This window comes from Bubalus bubalis, chromosome 21 (genome assembly GCF_019923935.1).
Source record: "Bubalus bubalis isolate 160015118507 breed Murrah chromosome 21, NDDB_SH_1, whole genome shotgun sequence".
Lineage (NCBI taxonomy): Eukaryota > Metazoa > Chordata > Mammalia > Artiodactyla > Bovidae > Bubalus > Bubalus bubalis.
The window spans coordinates 14,499,658-14,523,533 of NC_059177.1; the positions used below are offsets into that span (position 1 = coordinate 14,499,658).

Consider the following 23,876-nt stretch of genomic DNA (forward strand, 5'->3'; position numbering starts at 1 on the left):
AGGCCTTCGATAAATGCCTGCCTCTGTGGTCATGCTGATTCATAAGGGTAAACTTTGAGAATTAGCTGTTGTCGTGCATCATCTCATTAATTCTACGCTAGTTCTCAGAAGTAGATGCCATTGCTGCCCCATCCGACAGTGGAGGGACCTGCTCTTGAGAGAACAGAAGATGCCCACGTGGTACAGCTGTTTTCTAGCTCGGGCCCTTAGCCGCTGTGGCCCTGTTGCTTTTGGCTGTAGTTGTGTATTGCTCTGTTTATTTAGTTCTGGAGAGTATGGTTAGTTGATTGTCAGTGAGACATTTTTACTTTAAAAACATGAACTGGGTGACTTTTTTGTTTTAACGAGATGCTGTTTCAGTGAGTGTCCAGGGCCCACGGTTCCTGGCTGCTGGTGAGTGTGAGCTGGCTGGGCTGGGTGAGGCTTTCACAGGGCCAGACCCATCTCTTCTTGGATGTTTGAGGATCGTGTTCAGAGGAGACTGGGACTCGAGCCCGGTATTTAGATTCTGGTCATCAACAATTCACAGCTTATTTCCTAAATGAGTGTCACTGTATAAAAAGTATGTTGTCATGTTTTTTAAAAAACTGTTTGGGTTGTTGAAAAGAATATCTGTGGGGCAGTTTCTTCAGGTGACTCTTTGCTCTGCCCTCTTTGTTTTATTTTTAGCAGCTCCCCGTGGCCATGGTCTGGGCGCGTCTGTGTGCTTTGCATGCAGCAGCACTGTATACATTGTATACGGCATTCCTCTCCTTCTCCTGATAAGAATCATGTCTGAGTTGCCGCCTTTCTTTGGAACTAGGCAGGGTTTCCTGGTTAAAGTCTGGTTGCCCCAGTCACGTGACAGCTGTCCCATGCTGTACTCTTCCTGGCTTTGGTTCTGTTTCTTTTGGTTTTGCATGCCTGCCACGTGCAGATGGGGTACCAGCAGGATCTGCACGGATGCCACGCACAGCCCTCAGCTGGCCCGAAGAGTTTGCATCTCATTGAAGGGGAAGAGGATTCCGCGGCTTGCCCTGGCTTGCTGCTGCTTGAAATTTACCTTTGGGCAAAGCTGCCTCCTCCCCAGTTACGGAGAAGGTTATTCTGGGGGCCCCTTAGTCATGGTTTTCATCCTTAAATGGGTGAATGAGATGAGTCAACTGCTCAGTGTGGGAGGCCCGCTGTTCTCCGTCTCCAGGGCCATGCCAGGCAGCTCAAGTGCTCATTGGTAAAAAGGGCTGAGACACAAGTCACAGTCTTTTAAATTTTCAGGAAAACTTTGATGTAGATAGGGGGTAGGGAGAGCCAGATTGAACCCCACCTGGCTGCCATCTCCTGCGGAATCAAAGAACCAGTTATTTTAATATCTTGTTTCCAAGGGTCACAATGTGTTACAGTCCCATTTTTCTCACTGTAGTTTGGACAGTGGTCATTTCCTACCTGCTTTCCTGGTTTTAGAAGTAAATATTTATCATGTGTTGGCTGGTTGTAAGAAATGAGACTCTTTTCGTTCCTGAAATTCTTAAAGAGAAGCCCAGCCAGCCTTTTGCCTGAGCAAAACCAGAGACCTTCTCACAACCTTTTTGTTTAAGGTTTTCACTTCATCTCTGAATATTTTTGCTGTAATTTCCTTTTTTCCCCCAGCAGAGCATTTTATTTATGTTACTATGAAGATTAGATTTGGGGTGTAGTCAAGGTGAGAGTCATCCCTTTAGTAGGGCAAGGAGGCCTTGGGTCTGAGGCTTGGGGTGTATCAGCATAGGTTGGGAGGGCTGGGGGCCGTGTGGTTGAGCCCACCCCCACTTATTTCCTTCCCCTGCCTGCTCCCCATTCCTCTTGGGTGCTGGCTCCTGTGTGCCGTGGGAAGCCTTCAGTGTCCTTCATGTGCTCAGCAGTGCCTTGCTGAGCTTGTTTTTATCCATTATGATTTTGGTGTGATTTGTTTGCACTGAAATCTGTGTATGAAATGTCTTTGTGCACAGGGTCTTAGCAGCTTGTATGCGTGATGGCAACAACACAGAACAGTAGGCAGTGAGCCGAAGAGCATAAAACACCTGCTGGGGATTCAGTCTGAGGGCTTGTTCTAGTAGAGAGATTTAATAGACTGGAGTGAGAGTTATGGAGACCATGCTTTTTTGGACAGTGGGGCTACAGTTTTCACTGAGATGTAGCTAGCTGAAGGGCTTCCCAGGTGGCTCAACAGTAAAGAATCCACCTGCCAAGCTGGAGACACGGGTTTGATCCCTGGATCAGGAAGATTATCTGGAGAAGGAAATGGGAACCCAGTATTCTTGCCTGGGAAATCTCAGGGACAGAGGAGCCTGGCATGCTGCAGTCCATGGGGTCGCAAAAGAGTCAGATGTGACTTGGCATCTAAACAGCAGCAGCCAGTAGAAATCACCTGCACTGGTTGGTAATTTGGGACAGCCTCTGGAGAAGTGGGCTCCCTCACACAGTCCCTGTGGGTCATTTCCTCCCGGTACCAACTATGCACAACTGTTGCGTCTGAGAAATGATAAAGGGCCACTGAGGTAAGGACTCTGCTTTGACGTGGAAGCCAGTGCAGATGAATGCACAGAGAGGGGCGTCTCGGTTGGTTGGGCAAACTCACTGGTCCCCTTTGTTCCCTGGGAGGGCATGAGGCGGAGGCACAGATGGGGAAGGAGTTGGAAGAATTTATGGCTCACTTGACATGACCCCCAGCTGTCTTCTGGGACAGTAGTGGCAGCAGTTACAGGTTTCAGGACCATGGAAGACTTAGGGGACAGAGACCATCGTTCATGTAAGAGCTCCAGAGAGTTAAATCACAATTAGATCCAGTCCCCCCACACTATGCTTTGCTCATAATTCATTGAAACTCCCATGATGAGTGAAGGAAGGTGTGTTCTTATTCCATTGCATGAAATAATTTGGTGGGTATGAAAAAAGTTGGAAATAAAAGCTGTTTTTTGAAGTCTTACAACTTAATGAATCATAAAGCTGGAAGATTCTTTGCAAGAGTCGTTCAGCTAGTCTGCGCCTCCACCCGACCTCTTCTCACAGACAAGGGAACGAGGCCCCAGGGATGTTCAACCAGAACCCAGACTCTCAAATTAATTAGGATAAAACAGTTCACATGAAGCAGTTAAACTTTGGACAGGTACCTACTCTAAGAAGTGCCTCTTAGGTTGTAGGTAAATACGTGACAAGTGACATTTAAACATGAGATAATAACTTTCCTTCGTGGAATGCACCTTGGTATGTCAGTTCTGTGCTGTTGAATGTTGTTTAAAACAAAATGTCAGTTGCCATGACTAGAATGATTCTCAACCTACTGATGATTTATAATCTGTGTTTGGAAAGAATGGATCTAGAGGATCCTTGTTAAGTGTAAACCATAAAGTCACTTGGTTATCAGAAGCTAGGACTCCTCCCCAGCTTTTTTCTGCTCAAACTGCATGTCCCTGGTCTTCGGCTTTTTTACACCAAATGAGCAGAATAATTAGCATAGACTTCTAAGAGGATTTCACTTTCTAGAGTTCTCCTCCCCATGCCAACCTATAAGTGAGTGAGTGAATCTACACTTGGTGGCCAGGGGTTTCATCAGCAAGGATCAATAAGTCTGCATTTGGTGATGGCATCCACCCCACTGTCTCCACTGTCAGGGGCCAGCTTTCCTCCTATAAACCCAGCTGGACCTTTATATGCCACTAAAGATTTTCCTCTGTGCATTGCTGTGCCCTAAATGTCAACTGCTGAGCTAACAGAAAATTCTGTGTCTGCAACAGTCTTTGTTTCTGAAGTAGGGTGATTTTATGCATTATTTCTCCATTCTTAGAACTGTTTCTTTAAAAAATAAAGTCTAAGTAACCATAAGTTAAAAAAAAAATAACTGTATTCTATTTTAGAGTCACTTTAAATATTTTTGTAGCATACGCAGTGAATCTAAGGAACTCAGTAAATTCCATCTTAATTGAAGTATGCCAAAGAGGCTGCCTTGGCTATTTTAGCACACTTGGAATTTCTGGATTCACTCATTCATCCTGTAAATAGTTTCTGAGTGTTTCCCTGTGCTGGGCACTCATGAGACTGTAGCCCAGCCCACAGGTAGGAAGACAGGTTATCAAATGATTACACGAAGACCAAAAGCAGTTGCATAGAAAGATTTTGGGAAGCATGTTTTTTTCCTGCAGGGAGAGACTTATTTTCATTAGATGGAACATTCCTTTTCATTGTTTGGGGTCCGTGTCACTGAGTGAGCTGCTCTTTGAACATGTATCAGAGGCCAGTGCATGGATGGTGAACCAGTAATCCATTGTTATTGCTAAACGCCCTTGTTTTCTTTCATTGACACGGAGTCCTATGGGCTCCTGCTGGATGCATGGGTTTTCTCAATCTCTGTTCTCGCTTCTGTCTCTCACAGAAAGAGCGGGATCTAGAGTTGGCTGCTCGGATTGGCCAGTCGTTGTTGAAGAAGAACAAGACACTAACCGAGAGGAACGAGCTGCTGGAGGAACAGGTGGAGCATATCAGGGAGGAGGTGAGGCGCTGGCGGCCTCTGCAGGACAGCCGTCTGCAGGGGCTTGGGTGCCATGGGTACAGCCAAAGAAAGTGATGATGCAACAGGGTCCTGTTGGGGAACGCCCAGCCCGGACACAGAGGGCTGACTTTCTGCCGCCTCTTCTGATCATTTGCGCCTTTTGACAATGAGGATGGGATGGCCCAAGTTGGACCCGCCCTCGTGTGGTCAGTAGGCCCACAGTATGGACCAGTCACAGTCCCCATCCTCCAAGAGTCCAGATCACCGTGTGGGCTGAGAAGGGTACTCAGAGCTTTGGCGAAAGCACACACAGGCTATTCCAGCAAGGCGTGGGGCTCCCTGAGCCGGGGTGGGTGTGGGTGGGAGGAGAAGGAACCGCAGCCGGAGGCCAACCATGCCGCAGAGCGAGGCAGTGATGGCCCCTTCGTCAGTACAGTGTATAATTTTGTGTTTGTAAAACAAAACCAAAAGTAGCCCATTGTTTTCATGGTAGAAACCCTACCATTTCAGTGATACAGATCCCGGCTGGTGTCATCAGCCCCCATCATTGTGAACAATTTATGTGGAACTTGGGGGCTGAGGTCACAGCAGAGCAGCCCTGGTTTTCCAGCAGGATTGTGGTGTCGATGGAGGGGGAAGGCTGCAGGGTCAGGTGGGGTTGCTGCAGCAAGAGTTAGAAACTTAGAACCAGGTCCCACTTGGTAGCATCTTTGCCATCATCTTGACTGTCCTTTGAACAGGGCATTTGAACTGTGAGGACTCTGATTTGCTTCCCTTCTTCTCATTTCTTCTCCCTTATTTCCTATCAGAAACTTTCCTTGTGGGAAAGGATGCTCTCATGCATGTCCCTAAGATGTACTGAGACCTAGTCCTCATTAAAGCTATTCCCAGCTATTGTCTTGGTTTAATCATCATTTCATATGATGAAATAGAGTGGCCACTAGGTAAGAAAAAGTTTTTTAAGGGTTTACTGTCATTTTTACTGATTTTTCTTCTTCTTCCAGTTTTATTGAGATACAGTTGACATACAGCATTGTATAAAGACAGGTTTTAATCCTGGGTTCTCTTTAAAAGATGATGAGGTAGGTTATTTGCAGGGTAGGAATAGAGATGCAGACTTAGAAAATGAGCTTGTGGACACAGTGGGGGAAGCAGAGGGTGGGATGAGCTGAGAGAGTAGCACTGAAACGCATATAATACTGTGTGTAAACCAGATAGCTAGTGAGAAGCTGCTGGTGGCACAGGGAGCTCAGTTCGGTGCTCTGTGGTGACCTAAAGGGGTGGGGTGGGGAGTGGGGTGGAAGGAAGGCTCAGGAGGGAGGGGGTATATGTATACATACAGCTGATTCATGATGTTGTGTGGCAGAAACCAACACATTGTAAAGCAATTATCCCCCAAAGAAAAATTTCTTAAAAATAGAAAAAATGAAAAAAAAGATGATGAGGTAGGATACTGATAAGGTATAAGAAGTAAAGTTAACCCTTGCTTTCCCCGCCTCCAGCATCTTGATCTGAATCCCCCGTCTTCCACGTGTGAAAGAAGGTTAGCCTGCCCCCCTCCTTGGCCCCTTCTGAGCAGAGAGACATGCCATCAGGAACTAGGAAATGGTTCCCCATTGCCCTCACGTGCTGTTTCTCCACTTTGCTGCCCTTGCTTGGGGCTTCCTCACCTTCCACAGAGCACATCCTGCCCTATGAGGGTGGAAGTGCCTTTCTCTCTTTGGGGAACCCTGCACTTTGAAAACTGATTTCCTTTAGCACATCATTAAATGATGTCTAGGTGTTGAAGCTGAAGCCTTTAAGCACCTAAAACTGGCTTTACCGCGGAAGATAAAATATATTTACTGTGTTATGTAGGAAAAGTTGAAATAAACTATAGAACCCAAATCAAATTCAAAACTAGAAAGAATGAAAAGAATTATAATTCTCCTGCTGGTTGCCTGTTCATCAGTGCTGAATAGTGAAAGGGCAGGTGAACAATTTTATGACTCAGGTTTGTTTACTTTAAACCTGAAGTATAAATAAGTGTGATTTGTACAACCGTGCCTGCAGTAGTTGGTATGGCCAGTTCCTGATGGTTGCCTCTTTTATTCCTGTATCTGGAATTCCTATCTTGTAAGCATTGAGTGCAAAGCAAGATCTGGCCATGCTTGGCCAGAATTCCCATGAGGGTGTAGCGGTCACAACATGGGGCTGTGAGATTTTCCAGGTGGAAGAACAAGGGCTGACCAGCTTGCTGCCCACCTAGCTAACTGCCCACCCAGAGCTGGCCTCGCCAGGTTCCTGATCTGAGGTGGGATTTGGTTTAGGCAGAAGTAAATGACTTCCTTCATTTGATAACACGGTCCACCTCTCTGGGTGTCTTCCCAGTTGTCATCTGTTTACTTGCAAAGCCCATATGCTGTCTCATCTCCCCACCCCCACCCCATCCATCATTCTAGCACCTTCTCGTCCCCTCTCACCTCTTGTCCATACCAGAGTAAAAACTACAAATTTAAGTGGAGGGGTTTTTTGCCACAAAGTAATTGATCGTATGTTTCTTAGATAGGATCCAACTCAACCCTTTGTTTTCCCTGAATAGCACAAAATCAATGATGTGCCTTCACTTTGAATGAGGAATTTTAAAATGTTGTCACCGGGCAGGCAGTGTTTGAGCATGAGTGGGGATGCTGTCTTGTTTGGAGAGTGTGTGATGGGCCTCAACCGGGTCTGTGCAGGTGTCACAGCTCCGGCATGAACTGTCCATGAAGGATGAGTTGCTTCAGTTCTACACCAGCGCCGCGGAGGAGAGTGAGCCGGAATCTGTGTGCTCCACCCCGTAAGTCACAGAGGGCCTGTCTGCAGAGGCCAAAGCACCGCTGGCTGTGGTCCATGACCTTGGAGTTGCCCAGACAGGGTCACCTTCACTGGCAGCACAAGCCAGCTGCCCTCGGCCTTCTCCAGGCCAAGCATCTGAGTGCCTCAGACAGATTGATTTTGCTTTTCTGATGGGATTTTAGTTTTCCTCTTCCTGGGTCTTTCACAGCTTAGTTGTCAGTGTGGATTGATCAGGCTTGGCTGTGAATGAGTAACAGGCTGGGCTCTGCTGTTGGAGGGAATACGGGAGGTGGGGGCGGCCAGCAGTGCTGTGGGGGCTTCTTGGGGTCCTCTTCTCTGTCAGCAGAGTCTCCTATAAGGAGCATGAACTCTAGAGCCCAATGACCCGAGTTCAGATCTTGGCTCTGGCTGCTGGGTGCTCATGGCCAAGTTACTTAACCTTTCTGTGCTTTACCCCCCTCATTGGTAAAATGGGGATAATAATAGTAACTTAGTACTTGGGGCTGTGAGCACTCAATGAGTTCATACATATAGAGTACTTAAAATAGTTCCTGACAGATAGAAGGCATCCCAGAGTTGTGCAGGCTTGAAATAGAGTTGGTTCCCCAGAAATCTGAGGCAAGGTGGCAGCCAAGGGTAGGGATGCGGGACTGAAGTGATGTGAGCTGTGCTGTTTTCCTGGGGGCGAGGGAGAGGCCTGATGGACCACTGTCACACCCACACCCTCGCGAGCTTTCCTTGAAAGCCCCTCTGTGTGCTGCCGTGTGGTTTGCCAGGTGGTGGGAGGCAGTGTCTCCCTCCCTACGAAGTGGACTTTCTCCCCCAGGTTGAAGAGGAACGAGTCGTCCTCCTCTGTCCAGAATTACTTCCATCTGGATTCTCTGCAAAAGAAGCTGAAGGACCTTGAAGAGGAGAACGTTGTGCTTCGATCTGAGGTGAAGTGCAGTCCCTGCCCTGTCCCCTCTCTGCAAAGGTGGTGGCCCTGCGTGCTTATCTGGCAAGTACAGCCGTGATTACAGCCCTGCCGTCCTCAAGGGTGACGGTCTGTGGAAGGGCCACCTGGCCCTGGGTCACGGCCACACCAAGTGCCCAGCGGGCGTGCCTCATTTATGAGCCAGGCAGCACACACCATCCTGCATGCGGCAGACGGACAGGTGAATTGTGCAGTGTGAGGACGGGTAAGAGTGGCAGACCCTCCTCCTTCACAAACGGTTAGGGCAAAAGCTTCTGGAAGGTGGGGCCTCGCTCCGGTGGTCTCCAGCTCGGATATAGAAGCAGCTCGGAGGCCTGGTGTGCTCAAAGAAAATAGTACTTGGGAACTTGGAGACATATTTCTTAGCAACTGACTTTAAAAGGTTGAGCCGAAGCAACTTGGGAACTCGTGCTTTTGAGTATTTCTGATTGGCTAGCCACTGTGGTGGGTACTTTGCCTGCTTTCTTTTAAAAAAATAATGTCTTCATAACAAGGCTGGAAAAACATTGGGAAAACCAGGACCCAGGCTGCTAGGTATTTTGATTGCCCAAGATTTTGCAAATTAGTGAACAACAAAGCCAGGGTTTATAAGTCTGTGACTTTAAACCCACATAATTTCCCTTTACCCACTGCCCCTATCCAGAAACACAGATACGTGGAGATTTAGTGTTTTTTGTTTAATTATCAGTGAGCTTTTGCTCTCCAGCCAGAGGTTTGGTTCAGCCCTGTTATCAGGCCCTTGGTTTGTCAAGTTTGAGCTGCAAGCTCACCTAAGCTGGCCCAGGGCTCCCCAAAGTCCCTCAGTATGGCAGACCACCTGTCACCTTGAAGTTGCCTCTCTTGTTGCCAAGAGCCTCATGTCTGGGCTTAACAAGATGCTCTTATGCCTGAGAAAAGGGTCATGTCTCTTAGCCCTCACCTCTTTCAGCCCCTCATTTACTGATAAGAGACATAAACCCAGAGTGATCAAGAGAGTTACCCAAGCTTTCTCTGCCAGCCAGCAGCTGAACCAAGACTCCAGTCCAATTTTCCCCATGCTGAGTTCCAGCATCCACCCTAAGTAAATGCTCTGGCCCCAGGCACAGTCCGTGGGCCCTCTGCTGGAGTTGTCACGTAAAGCAAGCAGAGGGAATCTGATCCCAGCCATAGATTCTGACTCTTCCACCTAGCTTTTAGGATGGTGATGTCTCTGGGGCCAGGACCTGAGAGCTCAGAGATACCTCTCTACCTGGGGCATTTTCTTGGAGCCTTCAGATCTCTGTCTTCCCACCTTTACACCCAGGAGCAAAGCCATCCAGAGTCCAAGCATAGCTCCTAGGTCTCTGAACGTTAATGCTTTCATATTGTATCTTGTTTTGGCTCCCCTGAAAACAGCAGGACAGATTCCCACTTGTGAACCTCAGAGGACCATACCTAGCACATAGCAGGTGTGATAATTGTTAACGCTTCTTATTGTGGGGCTTATCCTTAGAATGCCCACTGTAGGCAGGGATGTGACATAGGCTGTTTTGGGTCACAAAGGGATCCGTGACTGTGAGCCTGGACAGACACACATGAATAGACAAGTGGACTTAATAGAGGGGCTCACAGTTTCAGTAAGTGCTTTGCGTGGTGCCCTCTAGTGGTTGGGATTGACTTTCTGTATCTGAGGGCGCAATGGGTGACAGCTGGGGAGATGCTGAAGGGCAGCATTCCAGACCCAGGTTAGCCCTTGCTGCCTCACCTGGCCTGTCCAGGTGTGACTGCGGGGCCTCTGACCTGAGCCCTGTCCACAGGCCTGCCAGCTAAAGACGGAGACCATCACCTACGAAGAAAAAGAGCAGCAGCTGGTCAACGACTGTGTGAAGGAGCTGAGTATGGCCCGCCCCCTGCCTCTCCTGTCCCCCACCTTTTACTTTTCCCATCGGCTGTCGTTAAGACCAGATGGATTTGCAAAACTTGACAGAATGTGGTCTTCCTGCCAGCCTGGGTTCATTAGCATTTTTTTCCTGAACACTAGAGGCCTCCCCTGATCTTGTGTGACACCCCTCACCCTCATTTACGACAAACTGGGTGGGAGGTTGTCAGCCATACATACTCAGTCTCTCACCAAAATGGCTATCTAATTTTCATTTTGGCTTTCTGCAGGAATCTTGGTTACTTAATGGCTAAATTAGGTCCAGCTTTAGAGTCCTGAACTGGAGGTGTGGAAAAATAACTTTCTAGTCATTTGATGTGTGAACCTTGAGGCAGAGTTCTCAGCTTTGCAAATATTATGTGCCTTCCCCCACCCTCTCCATGATAAGTTTACACATTAAGATCAGACAAAAGGGCAAACAGAATATTTTGAGCGTCAGCAAAGTATCAGTGAAACACACCCTATGTTTAAATCTAGTAAAATGAGTTATGGCTCTGAATATGGGCTGAAAACGCCCAGGGGAATTGTGTTGTGCACACAATAGTTCCTTTCTAGAACAAAGTGCAGCAGGAGCCCCTGTCACTGGTGATGTGTTTGTATGGAACACGTGGAATTGGTCAGAGTTGCCATCTGTTTAGTGTGGTGCCTCCGGGCTGACCGCCAAAGCCTGCCTGATTTTCTCTGGGGTGGTGACTCTAGGCAGTGAGGTGAGGCTCCCATACTGACCCTGGGAGCCACAGCTAGGGGTTGGTTCCTCCTCAGGACAGACCAAGCCCATTGAGGAAGATGGGGACTCTCCCTCCAAGCTCATCGTCATGCACCCTCTCCACTTCTCCCCCTGTCTTGTAATAATGACTTTTTTTTTTTCCTTGTACAAACCACAAAGAAACCATTGTCTCTGTTTCTTGTGATTGTTGTTTCTTGGTCAAAGGGGACGCCAACGTACAGATTGCCAGCATCTCTGAGGAACTGGCCAAGAAGACAGAGGATGCTGCTCGCCAGCAGGAAGAGATCACACACCTCCTCTCCCAAATAGTTGATTTGCAGAAGAAGGCGAAAGCTGTAAGGCTTCTGTTTCTCTGACAGTTCTGAGATCAAGAAGAGGGCCATTTACCCCAAAGACAGTGCCCTTTGGATTCATATTTTAGGAAATTGTGCTGTCCATTGAGAACTTTTGCTAAAGCTTAGCAGATTCAATAGCATAAAACTGGTTACCCTGAATTGGCAAGGGGATTATATTTATCACTATCTATTTTCCTAAGAAAAATCTGCAAATGAATAGAATTCATTAAGACATGTAAAGGTGCTATAAATAGAGAGTTTGGGAATTTAAGGTATAAATCATCTAGGTTAGCATTTCTCCTTACACAGGGCACCTGTATGTTCTGCACAGAACAATGTCCCCATTTGATTTAAGATGAAGCAGCAAAAAACCAATTGTTTTCCACGTCAGGCCTTTGCTAGAACCCCAAGGTGAAAGACTTCCAGAAAGCAGCTGTGATTATGGAAGTTCTTGCTTAGTCGCTAAGTCATCTCTGACTCTGGGATTGTAGCCCACCAAGGCGCCTCTATTCAGGGGATTTCCCAGGCAAGAATACTGGAGTGGGTTGCCATTTCCTTCTCCAGGGTATCTTCCCGACCCAGCGATCGAACCCGCATCTCCTGCATTGGCAGGCTGATTCTTTACAGAATTCTTCCCAGAGCCACCAGGGAAGCCCAACTATGGATGTGGAGGTGGGCAATAGGGAATGAATACAGACACAGGAAAGACGTTGCCTTCAAAACGGAAAGACAAAATTTTACTCCAGTATAAGATAAAAATCTCCTTGTGGATATGTGATAGGATCATAATGGATCAGTTAATAAGAGGGAAAATGTTAGACTTTGCTAAGTGTCTTAAAAGATAAGCTGACTTCCCTTTGCCACGCTGTAGTGTGCAGTGGAAAATGAAGAACTCGTCCAGCACCTGGGGGCTGCCAAGGATGCTCAGCGGCAGCTCACAGCCGAGGTGAGTGGCTCTCCCTCATTTCATAAGGCCCCCATCCCAGTTGGGGCGCATCAGCCTCCCTCTGACAGGCTGTGGGTCCCATCCTTCTTAGCGACCGTTTTGATTATGAATTGAATGTCATGCTTATTCCTAAGGCAGCTCCCAGTTCCACTGACGCTGGTCACGAGCACCTGGGAGGCTGGGCTCTTCACCAGCCTGGAGCCTGGCGTGCACGGGCTCCTGACAAACATTCCAATAAGGGAGAGGACACCGAACATGGTGTGCAGAAGGAACCACATTCAAAGATGTGGCAGGAAATGAGGGAGTGATGGTTTGCCCTCTCGTTTGTTTTGTCTCAGGAGATTTCTGAGTCTGCAAGCTTGCCCCAAGTTCTAGAAAAACTGTGCCTTGAGGACTGTTTGGCCTCAGGCCACAGGACAGCTGGTCCTGCTGGGGGGGCAGGACATCTGTTAGTGATCCTGGGTCTTCCGGGCTCGTGGGAGGTATCTGGTCTCACCATTCCAGCCCTCTCTGCTCTTTCCTGGTCTCCTGCAGCTGCGCGAGCTGGAGGACAAGTACGCGGAGTGCATGGAGATGCTCCACGAGGCGCAGGAGGAGCTCAAGAACCTCCGGAACAAGACCATGCCCAACACCACGTCCCGGCGCTACCACTCGCTGGGCCTGTTTCCCATGGTGAGTGCCCACCTGCTGCCTGGCCACCCGCCTCCCACCCTCAGGCTAGCAGGCGCTCCTGGGAGGAGGGCAGGTCTGGAGCTGAGTCTCTACGGGTGGCTGGCTTCTCTCTTTTAGAGCTTGGATCTGGATCCAAATTGAGGGCTTGTGAGCCCAGCCAGTGGCTTCTAAACCACATGAGACAAGTTGGTTCTTTATTTTCCATCCCTCTGAATCTATCTTTTTTACCCCTGCCCTTAGAAGATAAATTTGGTAGGAAATGGATTTTGTAGGCACCTCAGATATTTGGAAGATGCTATTTCTACGTTATTTTTTTCTGTAGAGTATGTGCTATTTGGGCCTCACAAGTGCATTCCAGAATTCTTAGGTTGCCTTATGGTTCTACTAGTTCTTTGTATGCTTATTAACAACTCTCCCAACTGGTTCTGGTATCTGTAATATGAAAAAATATTTCCCTTTGTGTTCTGTGCAGTATTTTTATATTTTTTATATTACTTCTCCACAATCTTATTTTTTTAGCTCTGGCCTGATCTGTTTCGTGTTTATACCTTAGGGGAAAGTGGTTGAGAAGAGGGCTTTCCAGGAGGCTGACCTCTCCCAGGGTAGGGGTGGTTGGGTGGCACAGGGTGGAGCCCCTCTGCTGGTCATTTCCCAGTAATATTTGGTTGGGGAACTTTCTCATTTTATCTTCTTCTGTCAAACTAGGACCCCCTTGAAGGTGGGGGCCCGTGTCTTATTTGCTGTTTCCTCCTTCCCTCTCTTTAATACTCTGTACCTGGCACAGTGCTTGGCATGTGGTAGAGTCACAGGTCCTCACTAGACATTAGATCTGGGTGGCTGAATCAACAGACTGAAAAACCAACCACCAAGAAGTTTCCAGGCTCTGTTTCAATGGTTTGATGAAATACCAGTTCTCTCTGAGAAGAGAATAACTTTTGAGGAAAAGCCCCCTAAAATGAGACAGGCATGGAGGGCTGTATAAATATTTGTGAAACTTGGTCCCTTTTGAATTGGCCTTTACTCGGGGCTCTTATTCCTCCCTATCCCCCACCCCATTGCTGATGTTGTTATCCCTAACCCTTGCCGTCTGGCCCAGTTTTCCTAAATCATAGTCTCCTTTTTTCTCCTCTGATTTCACATATAAAGTCAGGCTGGAACTCTCTCTCAGCCTGACTGAAATCTAAGCAAAACCAAAAAGAAAGACACAACATCAACAGTCACCTTTCCCAGGAGCACATGGGTGATTCAGTGATCCCAGTGAAGGCAGCCAAGGACATTCTGTCCCCCGAATCCACTGATCTCGCACTCACTACGCTCGGCTCAAAGACGCCCCATGTGGCTTTGTATATCCCCTGCCTTGCTTCCCCTTCTTCCTGGCTTCTCGTCTCCTGGGGCCATCTTGTTTCCTGTATTCCTGGGATTCACCCTCCTGCGTTCCCCGCTCTCAAGGACAGACGTATTTTAAAACTAAACCATGCCATAAGGAAAGCTGAGTTGAAGGTCTACATGAATTTCTTTTTGAGAGATTGAGTTTCAGCTTTTATTATTTGCTGAGGTGGAGCTTTTGTTTGCCTTTTTCTGCTGTTGGCAGAGCTCAGTTTTTGAAGACGGCTATTTATAAAGTGCATTATGCATGAAAAGTATTTAAGGCAATCTAAAGCTTGCATCATGCCCATGCTTCTGGAGCAGAACACTCGGATCTGCTTCCCTTGCTCCCAGCCCCTTCTAACTGCTGAATAAAACAGTGAGTAGCAGTTTTTCTCAAGTATGTCCCCAGTTCTCTCACCTTATGGCAATAGTTCTTAATCTGGGATCTACAGATAGGATTCAGGGGGCCTGTGAACTTCAGAGGAAGATTTTATTTTTTATGTTCATTAATCCCTAATTGCACTTGGTGTTTCCTTCCCTTGTGAAGGTAGGTAACAAACCACAGCAGCTGCGGTAACAAGCTCAGCAGCACAGTCATCTCTGGGACTTTGTCATCCATCACATTCACAGGTCTTATCATAATAGCACTTGTCAGTTGCCACAGACGTCCCAAAATACCACCTGTGCTAATCTCCCCGCTCAGAGCGACAGTTGTTACCAGTTACTCTGTCACACTTACTGTTATTAACATTTTAGTAATTAACTCGATATATCTGGCTTCCTCTTTAATCCTGATTATGTCATTCATTTATAAACATCATTCTGATGCTTCATCGCCTAATCCATAGCGTCCAGCACTCCCCTCCTTGCCTCCACCCTCGGACCTTACTTCCCACTAGCTTGTCTTTTTTTTTTCTCCTTCATCTCCTGACTCTTTACTCTGAAGTCCCCTTTTGAAGGGCTGGACGGAGCTCCCCATGTGCTTACCTGCTCTCGTCTCCCTTCCCCTGGAGCACCTGGCTGCTGTCTCTTCTCTGGCCACCCTTGCAGGGGCCACATACTCATATTCTCTTCCAGAGACAGAGCACTTGAATTGCTCATTCGCTGTGTGTCTCCCGGCTTTTCCCAGGACTCCCTGGCGGCGGAGATCGAGGGAACCATGCGCAAGGAGTTGCAGCTGGAAGAGTCGGAGTCGCCAGACATCGCGTAAGGCCTTGGTTCTCAGCTCCCAGGGGCTGTGGGATGGGCACCAAAGTGCACTATGGTCCTTCCACAGATGATCCAGATTAAGGGAAGTTAGAGAATGAAGCCAACAACAACATCCTCCTTCCAACTGGCTCCTCTGGTTGGGTTTTAAATACATATTATGAACTTGTGGAAAGTTGGGGAAGGACAGATGTGTTTCCCATCTCTTGTCACACAGGCTCTGTCTTGACACCCCCACTCACTTTTATCTTTCTTTTTGATGGAAAACATTACTTTAAAATATTTTTAACATCTGTTAAGGAAAGAAAAATAGGATGCAGTATGAGATACAGAGAAGGGCTCCCCAGGTGGCTCAGTGGTAAAGAATTCACCTGCCAATGCAGGAGACGCAGGAAACTCGGATTCGATCCCTGGGTCAGGAAGATCCCTTGGAGAAGGGAATGATGACCCACTCCAGTGTTCTTGCCTGGAAAATCCCATGGACAGAGGAGTCTGGTGGGTTACAGTCCGTGAGGTCACAAAGAGTCGGGCATGACTGAGCACACATGCATGTATGTGTGAGGTACAGAGGGCTCTTTGGGAAGGTGTGAGCAAGGCTTCCATTTCCTTTCTGCATACCTTTAGGGGTGTCAGCCTTTATCATCTCTCTTGCTAACTTGAGACCTTGCACTTGACCTGCTTAGAGGTGTAAGAAACCTGGAGTTTGATTTAATCAAGTTTTCTCTGTATCCAAATGCCATAGACAGAACTTGGAACCCCGGGAGCAACCAGTGTCCCTAAACCTCAGTGCATGTGTGAAGCCCTTTGCAACCCAGAAAGAAGCAGCCATTACAGAAACACACCTACCATTTTCTCCTTAAAAGGGAACAAGTGAACATCAGTGCAGTTCTGCTCTTGGAGATGGCAGTTTCCAGTGGGGCGGTGGGGCAGAAAAGAGACTCATCTAGTGTTTATCATCTCATTATAGACATTTAAGACTAACTTGAAGTCTTACTCTTTTCAAAAATATGAATGGTTGACAAAGACTTATTCTATAAAAATATTTTGAGCCCTGCTATATGCTGAGCAGTAAACACTGCCCTCCTGAAGTTTGCATTCTAGAGACTATCAAGAAGAAAAGTAGGTGGGAGACAAAAGTTAGTGTTAAATATATTTGTAGGTCAAGCTTAGGGGAAGTAGGAGGCAGTATCACTCTTGATAGCATCACCTTTAGGACACAACCATGTAGTGGAGCCTTGAATTCTGTGGGCGTTGAATCTCTTGAATTCCACCCAACACCCTAAGAAACATATGGAAGGTACAGGGTGGCGGGTTGCTTGGGGGTCACAGTGGACCTGCTGCCTGTTGGGTCCTCAGTAAATAGGGTTGGGAGGGTTGAACTCCAGGGTCATTCCTACAACTGCTTAGTCTTGGATGATGTTGTGCATTCTCCCTAGTCACCAGAAACGAGTCTTTGAGACCGTGAGAAACATCAACCAGGTGGTCAAGCAGCGGTCTCTGACCCCGTCCCCCATGAACATCCCTGGCTCCAACCAGTCCTCAGCCATGAACTCCCTCCTGTCCAGCTGCGTCAGCACCCCCCGGTCCAGCTTCTACGGCAGCGACGTCAGTAACGTGGTCCTGGACAACAAGACCAACAGCATCATCCTGGAAACAGAGTCAGCCGAGCTGGGGTGAGCCAGCCGGGGACTTTTATCTTTCTGTTTGGGGGATAGGTAGGGGGTGAGTGAACACAGTTCCAGTCATCAGAAGAGGGAGGCCTGAAAAGTGTAGACCTTTCAGTTCTCAAATTTGTTGTGCCAACCGGCTGAGCTAATGCTTATTTTGATGCTGGCATGTTAACCAGTTTAAAGGGGTGTAATAGGACATGCCAGAAGTCAGCTTTTCTATAAAATGTTGGAGGGGAGTTTAAATAAATATTTTTTTATGTTAATCTATATCTGCTAGGCATTTATTTCATGAACCCCTTTGTAGCTTGGATTCTGAAAGACTGAGGAGGACTCAGGCTCTGTCTCACGACCAGAATTCTGGTTTGCTTCAGAAAGCAGGGTGCAGCGTGTCTGGCAAGTGCCTACCACACTCTGCATTCCTGGGGTGGGTCCTCCTTGGCAGTGGTCTCTCCCTCTGCTCCTCAAGCCCTGCAAGAGCCCCACCCCAACCCTCATTGTCCATCCTTTTCCTATGACTTAACAAAATTGGTTTTTCTGACCTATGAGTCAGATAGTTGGAAAATGCTTGATCAGAACTCTGAGGGTTTTTTGGACTTAATTATTACTATTTTTCTTACTGAAGTATAGTTGCAGAACAATGTTATGTAAGTTATAGATGTACAATATATTGATTCACAATTTTAAAGATTATAATCCATTAATAGTTATTATAAAATATTGGCTATATTCCCTGTGTTGTATAATATATCCTTGTAGCTTATTTATTTTATACAAAGTACTTGTACCTCTTAATCCCCTGCCTGTATATCACCTCCTCCACACTGATAACCACTAGCTTAGATCAGAACTCTCTTAGAGTTCTCAGATCCCTAAATTCAAGAAGAAAAAGGCGCATCCCTGGAGCCAACTGTCCTGTTGGAGACCAGGAATTGCATCCTGAAGAAGGTTTCTTCCCAAGGTGTCACAAGGGAGATGTTTGTAGGGGCTGGGTTTATTATGTAGTGTTTGCAAGTTTTCCTTGCACCTTGGTAGCCCCTCCTCACCTCCCTGAGGAAGAAAAAACCAACAGAGGTAATTGTTCTTCTGGACAGGCATTCGTTTCCCCATTTTTGCCTACATTTAGCCAGTTGCCTTGGAGAAGGCAATGGCAACTCACTCCAATACTCTTGCCTGGAAAATCCCACGGACGGAGGAACCTGGTGGGCTGCAGTCCATGGGGTCGCTGAGGGTCGGACATGACTGAGCGACTTCACTTTCACTTTTCACTTCATGCATTGGAGAAGGACATGGCAACCCACTCCAGTGTTCTTGCCTGGAGAATCCCAGGGACAGGGGAGCCTGGTGGGCTGCCATCTATGGGGTCGCACAGAGTCAGACACGACTGAAGCGATGCAGCAGCAGCAGCAGCAGTAGCTGCTTTCCTTGGTTTCCTTAGACGTTCCAGCTGCCACCCGGAAACTAGTAGTAAGGACAGTACTTTTCCAGCGCCCCCTGCTGGCTGCTCCGCGCTCACCCCCGTTTCCCCTCCTTCTAGAAACGAGGAGCGGAGTAAGAAGCCTGGAACGCCGGGCACCCCGGGCTCCCACGACCTGGAGACGGCGCTGCGGCGGCTGTCCCTCCGCCGGGAGAACTACCTCTCAGAGAGGAGGTTCTTCGAGGAGGAGCAGGAGCGGAAGCTCAGGGAGCTGGCGGAGAAGGGCGAGCTGCTCAGCGGCTCCCTGACGCCCACCGAGAGCATCATGTCCCTGGGCACGCACTCGCGCTTCTCTGAGTTCACCGGTTTCTCCGGTATGTCGTTCAGCAGCCGCTCCTACCTGCCGGAGAAGCTTCAGATCGTCAAGCCGCTGGAAGGTGATCACAAGGGGCCTCGGCCCCTCTTTGCCCTCCTCAGCGACTCCCTGTGGTCCCTGATCCACCACCGGAAAGCGGGCAACCTCTGTAACGCCTACTCCTTTTTCTTCCGCGATAGCCACCCCCGCTGCTGGTTTGAGTTCCTCTGAGGGCCCCAGCCTCCACCTCTCCCTTTGCAGGTTTGGAAATACAGCCCACACTAACCTCCATCAGCTAAGCCAAAGAAAAGAAAACGTGTTTGGCGCTGGTTTCCTAATTCTCTTGCATTCAGAATCTTTGAGATACAAACGGTTAGGGAAGGCAGAGGCGCTCCTGACATCCTCAGAAGTCAGTTAGGTCAGGTCAGAGGGCTCTGAGGAGTGTAGAGAATTGATGCTTTAACTTTTCAGAAAATTAGGTGTCAGGGAGGGGGTGCAAAGCAAACGGTGTTTTAAGCTGTTTATTCAGTAGCCATGAGAAAGCAGTTTCCTGTTTGTTGACTCACATGTTCTGCTTTGATCTTCAAATAAAAAGGGTGTGGCTGTCTTCAGATGCAGTGTGTTCTGAGCAAGGCTTCTAGACCTCCACAGTTTGGGGGCCGGGAAGGGGGTGGCTGTGAAGGAGAGTGAGCTCTGTACCTCCTTAAGCCTACCTTTTCCAGGGGCCATTCAGGTTTAGGTATCAGGAACACCCTAGATGATTAAAGCCATGGAAGCACTTTTCTTTCTTTCTGCTTTCAGCATTATAAAGTATGTTCCCTTTACTTATCACTGCTCTGCTAAGAACCATCAGGTGTTTGTAATATTCATTTTTTCCCCTACTTTAGCTTGAAAACCTATGGGAGTTTGAGAAGATATTTTAATTCTGTATTATATATCTAATGCAAAGCCAAATCAAAATTTCTGTAAAGGCAGTATTTCTCAGCTTCTTTAAGAACCCATTTTAGACATTAATTCCTAATCTATCCCCTCAGAAAATTTAATGTGATAGATATACTGTTTATGTATTATATGTGTATCTGTGCCTTAAAAGAGTACAGTTATTCACTCCAAAAGAACCACTTTTCAGCCCTGGAGTGGGGCCTGGAGTTATCACCTCTGTTAGGATGCATGCTGTAAGATGAGCTTGTACTTGTTAAAGATCCAAGAAATGCTGGGTCCCCTATTCTGAAAAGGAAGGAAGAGGGTGGGCAAACATTCTTTTTCATGATTACTTCTAATTGTATAATGTAGGTCCTTCTTAGATTTCAGAAGAGGGATAGCTCATCCTTTTTTTTTTTAATTTATTCAGTTGTAAGCTTGGTGATTGTTTTCTGATTCACTATTATGTCTGTTTTTCTTTCAATAAAATTTTTCATTTCTGGAATTTTACTTTTTGCCTTTCTTTTCTTTTTTCTCCTTTGTCTCTCAAAGGTCATTGGAATTTATCATCTCTATCTTGTCTGCTTTCTACATTTTACTTTGTGTTTCATTGATCATCTAAGGATATGTTTTTGACTGGTTTTCCAAGCATATTTTAGAAGAGTTTTTTTAAGAAATTATTTTGACCAAGTCATTCTTTTCTCTTTTAGTCTTGTGACATGGATAGCAGTATTTCTATGATAAATTAATAGAATAAGAAGAAATCCCATTAGATTTGCAAGATAAATTTCATCTATAGAACTCTGTTCACCAGGAACCTGTATTACTACCATTAAAAAGTCATATCTTATCAATATGGGCTGTAAGGTATTCTCATGATAGAGTCTATCCCTCTGGCTCCATTTTATAGTCCTCTGACTTCTTAACTGTTTAAAATACAATCAACTTTTTTTCTTCCTCTGCAATTACCTTTTTGTGTTACTGTGTTTAATTTGATATGAGGGAGTAATGACATAGAAGTGTGCCTGATGCTGGGTTCATTATAGCTCTAACTGTGGTGCTGGCTAAGCTACTTCACCTTTTTGAGCCCTGTTTCCCATACTGTAAAATAGCGCTCACACCTGCCACACAAGACTGTGGCAAGGAATAAATGTGATGTGTTTTGTATTATGCTCAGCATCTGTTAGGTACTTATTAACTTGTAGGCTCCTCGAACTTGTCCCTGTTCCAGTAACTCAGGTAAAAAGGCTGTCCTCACCAGTGTTGAGACCAACCAGCATTGTGCTGGTGCCATGTTCTTACATCCTTTTTCATTGGACCACCAAGAAGCTGATAGGATTCCCGTGTTCTCCAGTGACCCAGGTAAATGTACCTGGGGTGAGGCCCCTGGAGAATGTTGGCTGGGATCATAGCAGATAGCCAATCTGTGTCTTCCATCTGTCTTCCTCACCTGTTTAATTAATCTTGCTATCTGCTCATTGGTGTCAGCCAAAATAGATGGGCTAGGTGTTTTGTCTCTTCACCTTACCTTACACGTTTTAAGTAGGTGAAGAACAAACAAAACATTCAACCTAGAAAGAGATATATCTGCATTAAAATGATGAGTCGGACAGTATTTTTTTCCCCTCTATTTTGCTCTTCCTTTCTAATTATAACCAGATAGCATTTCCAAATAAACAAGTTAATATGTAATTAGGGAAAAGCACACGCTTTCAAGCTGTCCATTATCCAGCAAGTTTAGTTCTAACTTTTAAGCCTCAGGTGCCCTGCTGACATAAATGGATTGAGTCTTCTTCTCCTTTGGTGACGTGAAAACCTTTTAGTTAAAACAGTGGGGTGTGGAAAGAAAGCACACAGAAGGAAAAGAGTAGTAACTGTAATTATGTTTTTGCCCTATCCACACCCTGCTCCATAGGCCTTCATCTTGGTGCTGACTAGGAACACAACATTTCCTCTCTTTGCCTGCCTGATCCCAGCGTCGTTAACATGTGGGCGGGAGAAGGTGATGGTAGCGGGAGGTGGGGTAAAAAGCCAAGTATTATGCATCTTTCAACATTATCTTTCCATTGTAGTCTCACTAGATTTCCTTGCTCTGCATTTTCAGGGAATGCAAATAACTCGGTGTACTTTGTAGGCTATTTAACTCCAAATAGCAACTCTCTGTAGTCTCATTGGTGTCTTGGACTCATGCACAGGGTGGGGAAAATGGGACAGCCTGTTAAACAGATGGAAGATGGAGGCCCACCGGACTCTTTTCTGGGCCTAGACCTCCAGCCCCACTGAGTTCTTTCCTGGTGGATTGTAAATGTCTAGAACCCTCTTCAGATGGATGGGGAGACCCGGCACTTCCTTGACACAGTTCTTCACTTTCCAGTGTGTTTGCTTTGCCTTTAGTCCCCTTCCAAAGGTAGAGGTGATGTGGCCACATTGCACCTGGGGATTTCTCATCCTCCTTCTGAGCCCTGGTTGTGCTGCTCCAAGCTAGGTATCAAAATTCTGTGTTTAAAATTTCTCCCCAGTACAATTTTGTTACCAGGAATGTGGATGTGTGAAGAGTGAACACAAACAGTGGGCCCATTTTGGATTACTATGCATGGAGGTCCCCAGGAGTGGCAGGAGAAACCCCAGTGGCCGGAAACCCCATTGCATCTCCTGGCAGGCCCTGGACACCCATGAGGAAGTTCCACCTCCCACTGTGTATTCCTCCAGATTCTCATTGAGCCCAGGTTCCTGGCTGGAATGCTGACGGCCTTGCTTGTTTTCAGACCTGTGGTTTGGGGAGGGAAGTGGGGTGAGTTTATGGAGAGAACTAGGCCTTTAGCACTGAACACTGGCTATGCTACAACTAACTCGGTGACTTTGGAAGTTAGGTAACTTCAGTGAACCTCTGTCTGTGAAAGTGCAGGTCATAATACTTAACCATGACGGGTGGTTTTGAGGAATGAGTTGAGGTGATACATATAAAGCAAGCTGCCCTGCTGACATGTCTCTGTACAGGGTATCGTTTTAAGAAATAGTGCCATGGAACCTAGGACTTAGAATCCCATGGACAGGTTTATTTCATTATATGCACCTTTGGTCTTTTTTCTTTTCTTTTTTGCGTTTAGAATATTTTCCATTTTTATTCAGTAGATTCCAGTTAAGTAGGTTGCTATTGTACTTGCGACACTTAATGCCGGGATAGACTCCAAAGTGTGTATGACTTTTTTATGTTTTAAGTGGATTTCAAGTCATCCATCTGCAAAACCCTTTTAAGACTCCTTGGCTGAGACTATCCGATGAGAAATTATTTTGCAGCAGTGTTTTGGAGGCAGTGCACTCAACTGGGCACAGCAGAGGGTTGGGGAGCGCAGTTACATTCCTGGACCACTTCCTGGCCCCACTGCCTGCCTGCCTTTCCCTCTTCTTTTATCTTGACTCCTGAGCTGCTGGCTCCCGGCCTCCCTAGTTCCCCTTTCTGACGTTCCCCAGGGCAGCCTGGAGGGATCCCTGACCTCCTCACAGAGGATGCCCTCAGGAAGCCAGCAGTGACAGTCTGAGAGGTTATTTGTGCAGGAAGGCTCTTAAATTTTCATGCTTGAGAACCACTTTCAAAGTCTCTGTTGAGTTTGGCGTGTTTTCAGTGTGGCCAGCTTTTTCATCTGTGGAATGGGGATAAAATGCCCAGCCTCATGGGCCGGGCACCCCCAATACCAGAGCCGTGTGATGAGTAATAATGTCCTAAGGGGGAAAGAGTTGCTCTGGCAGGTGGGTTGGGCAGAATCCTGGCACAGAGCAACATGCTAAAGGATCTGAGATGTTGTTCTTCGGTACATACACTTCTTAGCCCAGGCTTCCTAAGAAGGCTTAGTCTTGGTACTCTGTGAATACCTGCCATCCTCAAGGTCCTCAGGGACGTACTCTGGTGTTATTACAGACCTTACACCGTGTCATCTGAGTCTCGGGGTCTGGTGTCATTGAGGAGATTGGCTTCCCTGCTTCAGACCTCTGGGTGGACTTGCATGTTCTTAAATCACATTTCTTTAAGCCAGTTCCCACTCCCCAAACCTGTAGCCCGTCAAGGCTGCTGGCAGC

At 46.9% G+C, this 23,876-nt stretch overlaps 1 protein-coding gene across 13 annotated transcripts in view; it reads left to right on the forward strand.

Annotated features, from left to right (window-relative positions):
• TRAK1 (trafficking kinesin protein 1) overlaps positions 1 to 23,876 on the forward strand; it is a 100,844-nt gene that overhangs the window by 62,824 nt on the left and 14,144 nt on the right. For 12 of the 13 annotated variants that reach the window (XM_025272072.3, XM_025272065.3, XM_025272066.3 and 9 more), the window contains 10 exons: positions 4,385 to 4,501; positions 7,219 to 7,319; positions 8,145 to 8,253; positions 10,067 to 10,145; positions 11,120 to 11,250; positions 12,122 to 12,196; positions 12,731 to 12,868; positions 15,366 to 15,442; positions 16,879 to 17,115; positions 18,647 to 18,963. In XM_025272072.3, the coding sequence (XP_025127857.1) occupies positions 4,385 to 4,501; positions 7,219 to 7,319; positions 8,145 to 8,253; positions 10,067 to 10,145; positions 11,120 to 11,250; positions 12,122 to 12,196; positions 12,731 to 12,868; positions 15,366 to 15,442; positions 16,879 to 17,115; positions 18,647 to 18,963 (1,381 nt within the window). Of the gene's footprint in view, positions 1 to 4,384; positions 4,502 to 7,218; positions 7,320 to 8,144; positions 8,254 to 10,066; positions 10,146 to 11,119; positions 11,251 to 12,121; positions 12,197 to 12,730; positions 12,869 to 15,365; positions 15,443 to 16,878; positions 17,116 to 18,646; positions 20,313 to 23,876 lie in introns of those variants that run through there. The other variant, XM_025272076.2, reaches the window with a different exon arrangement.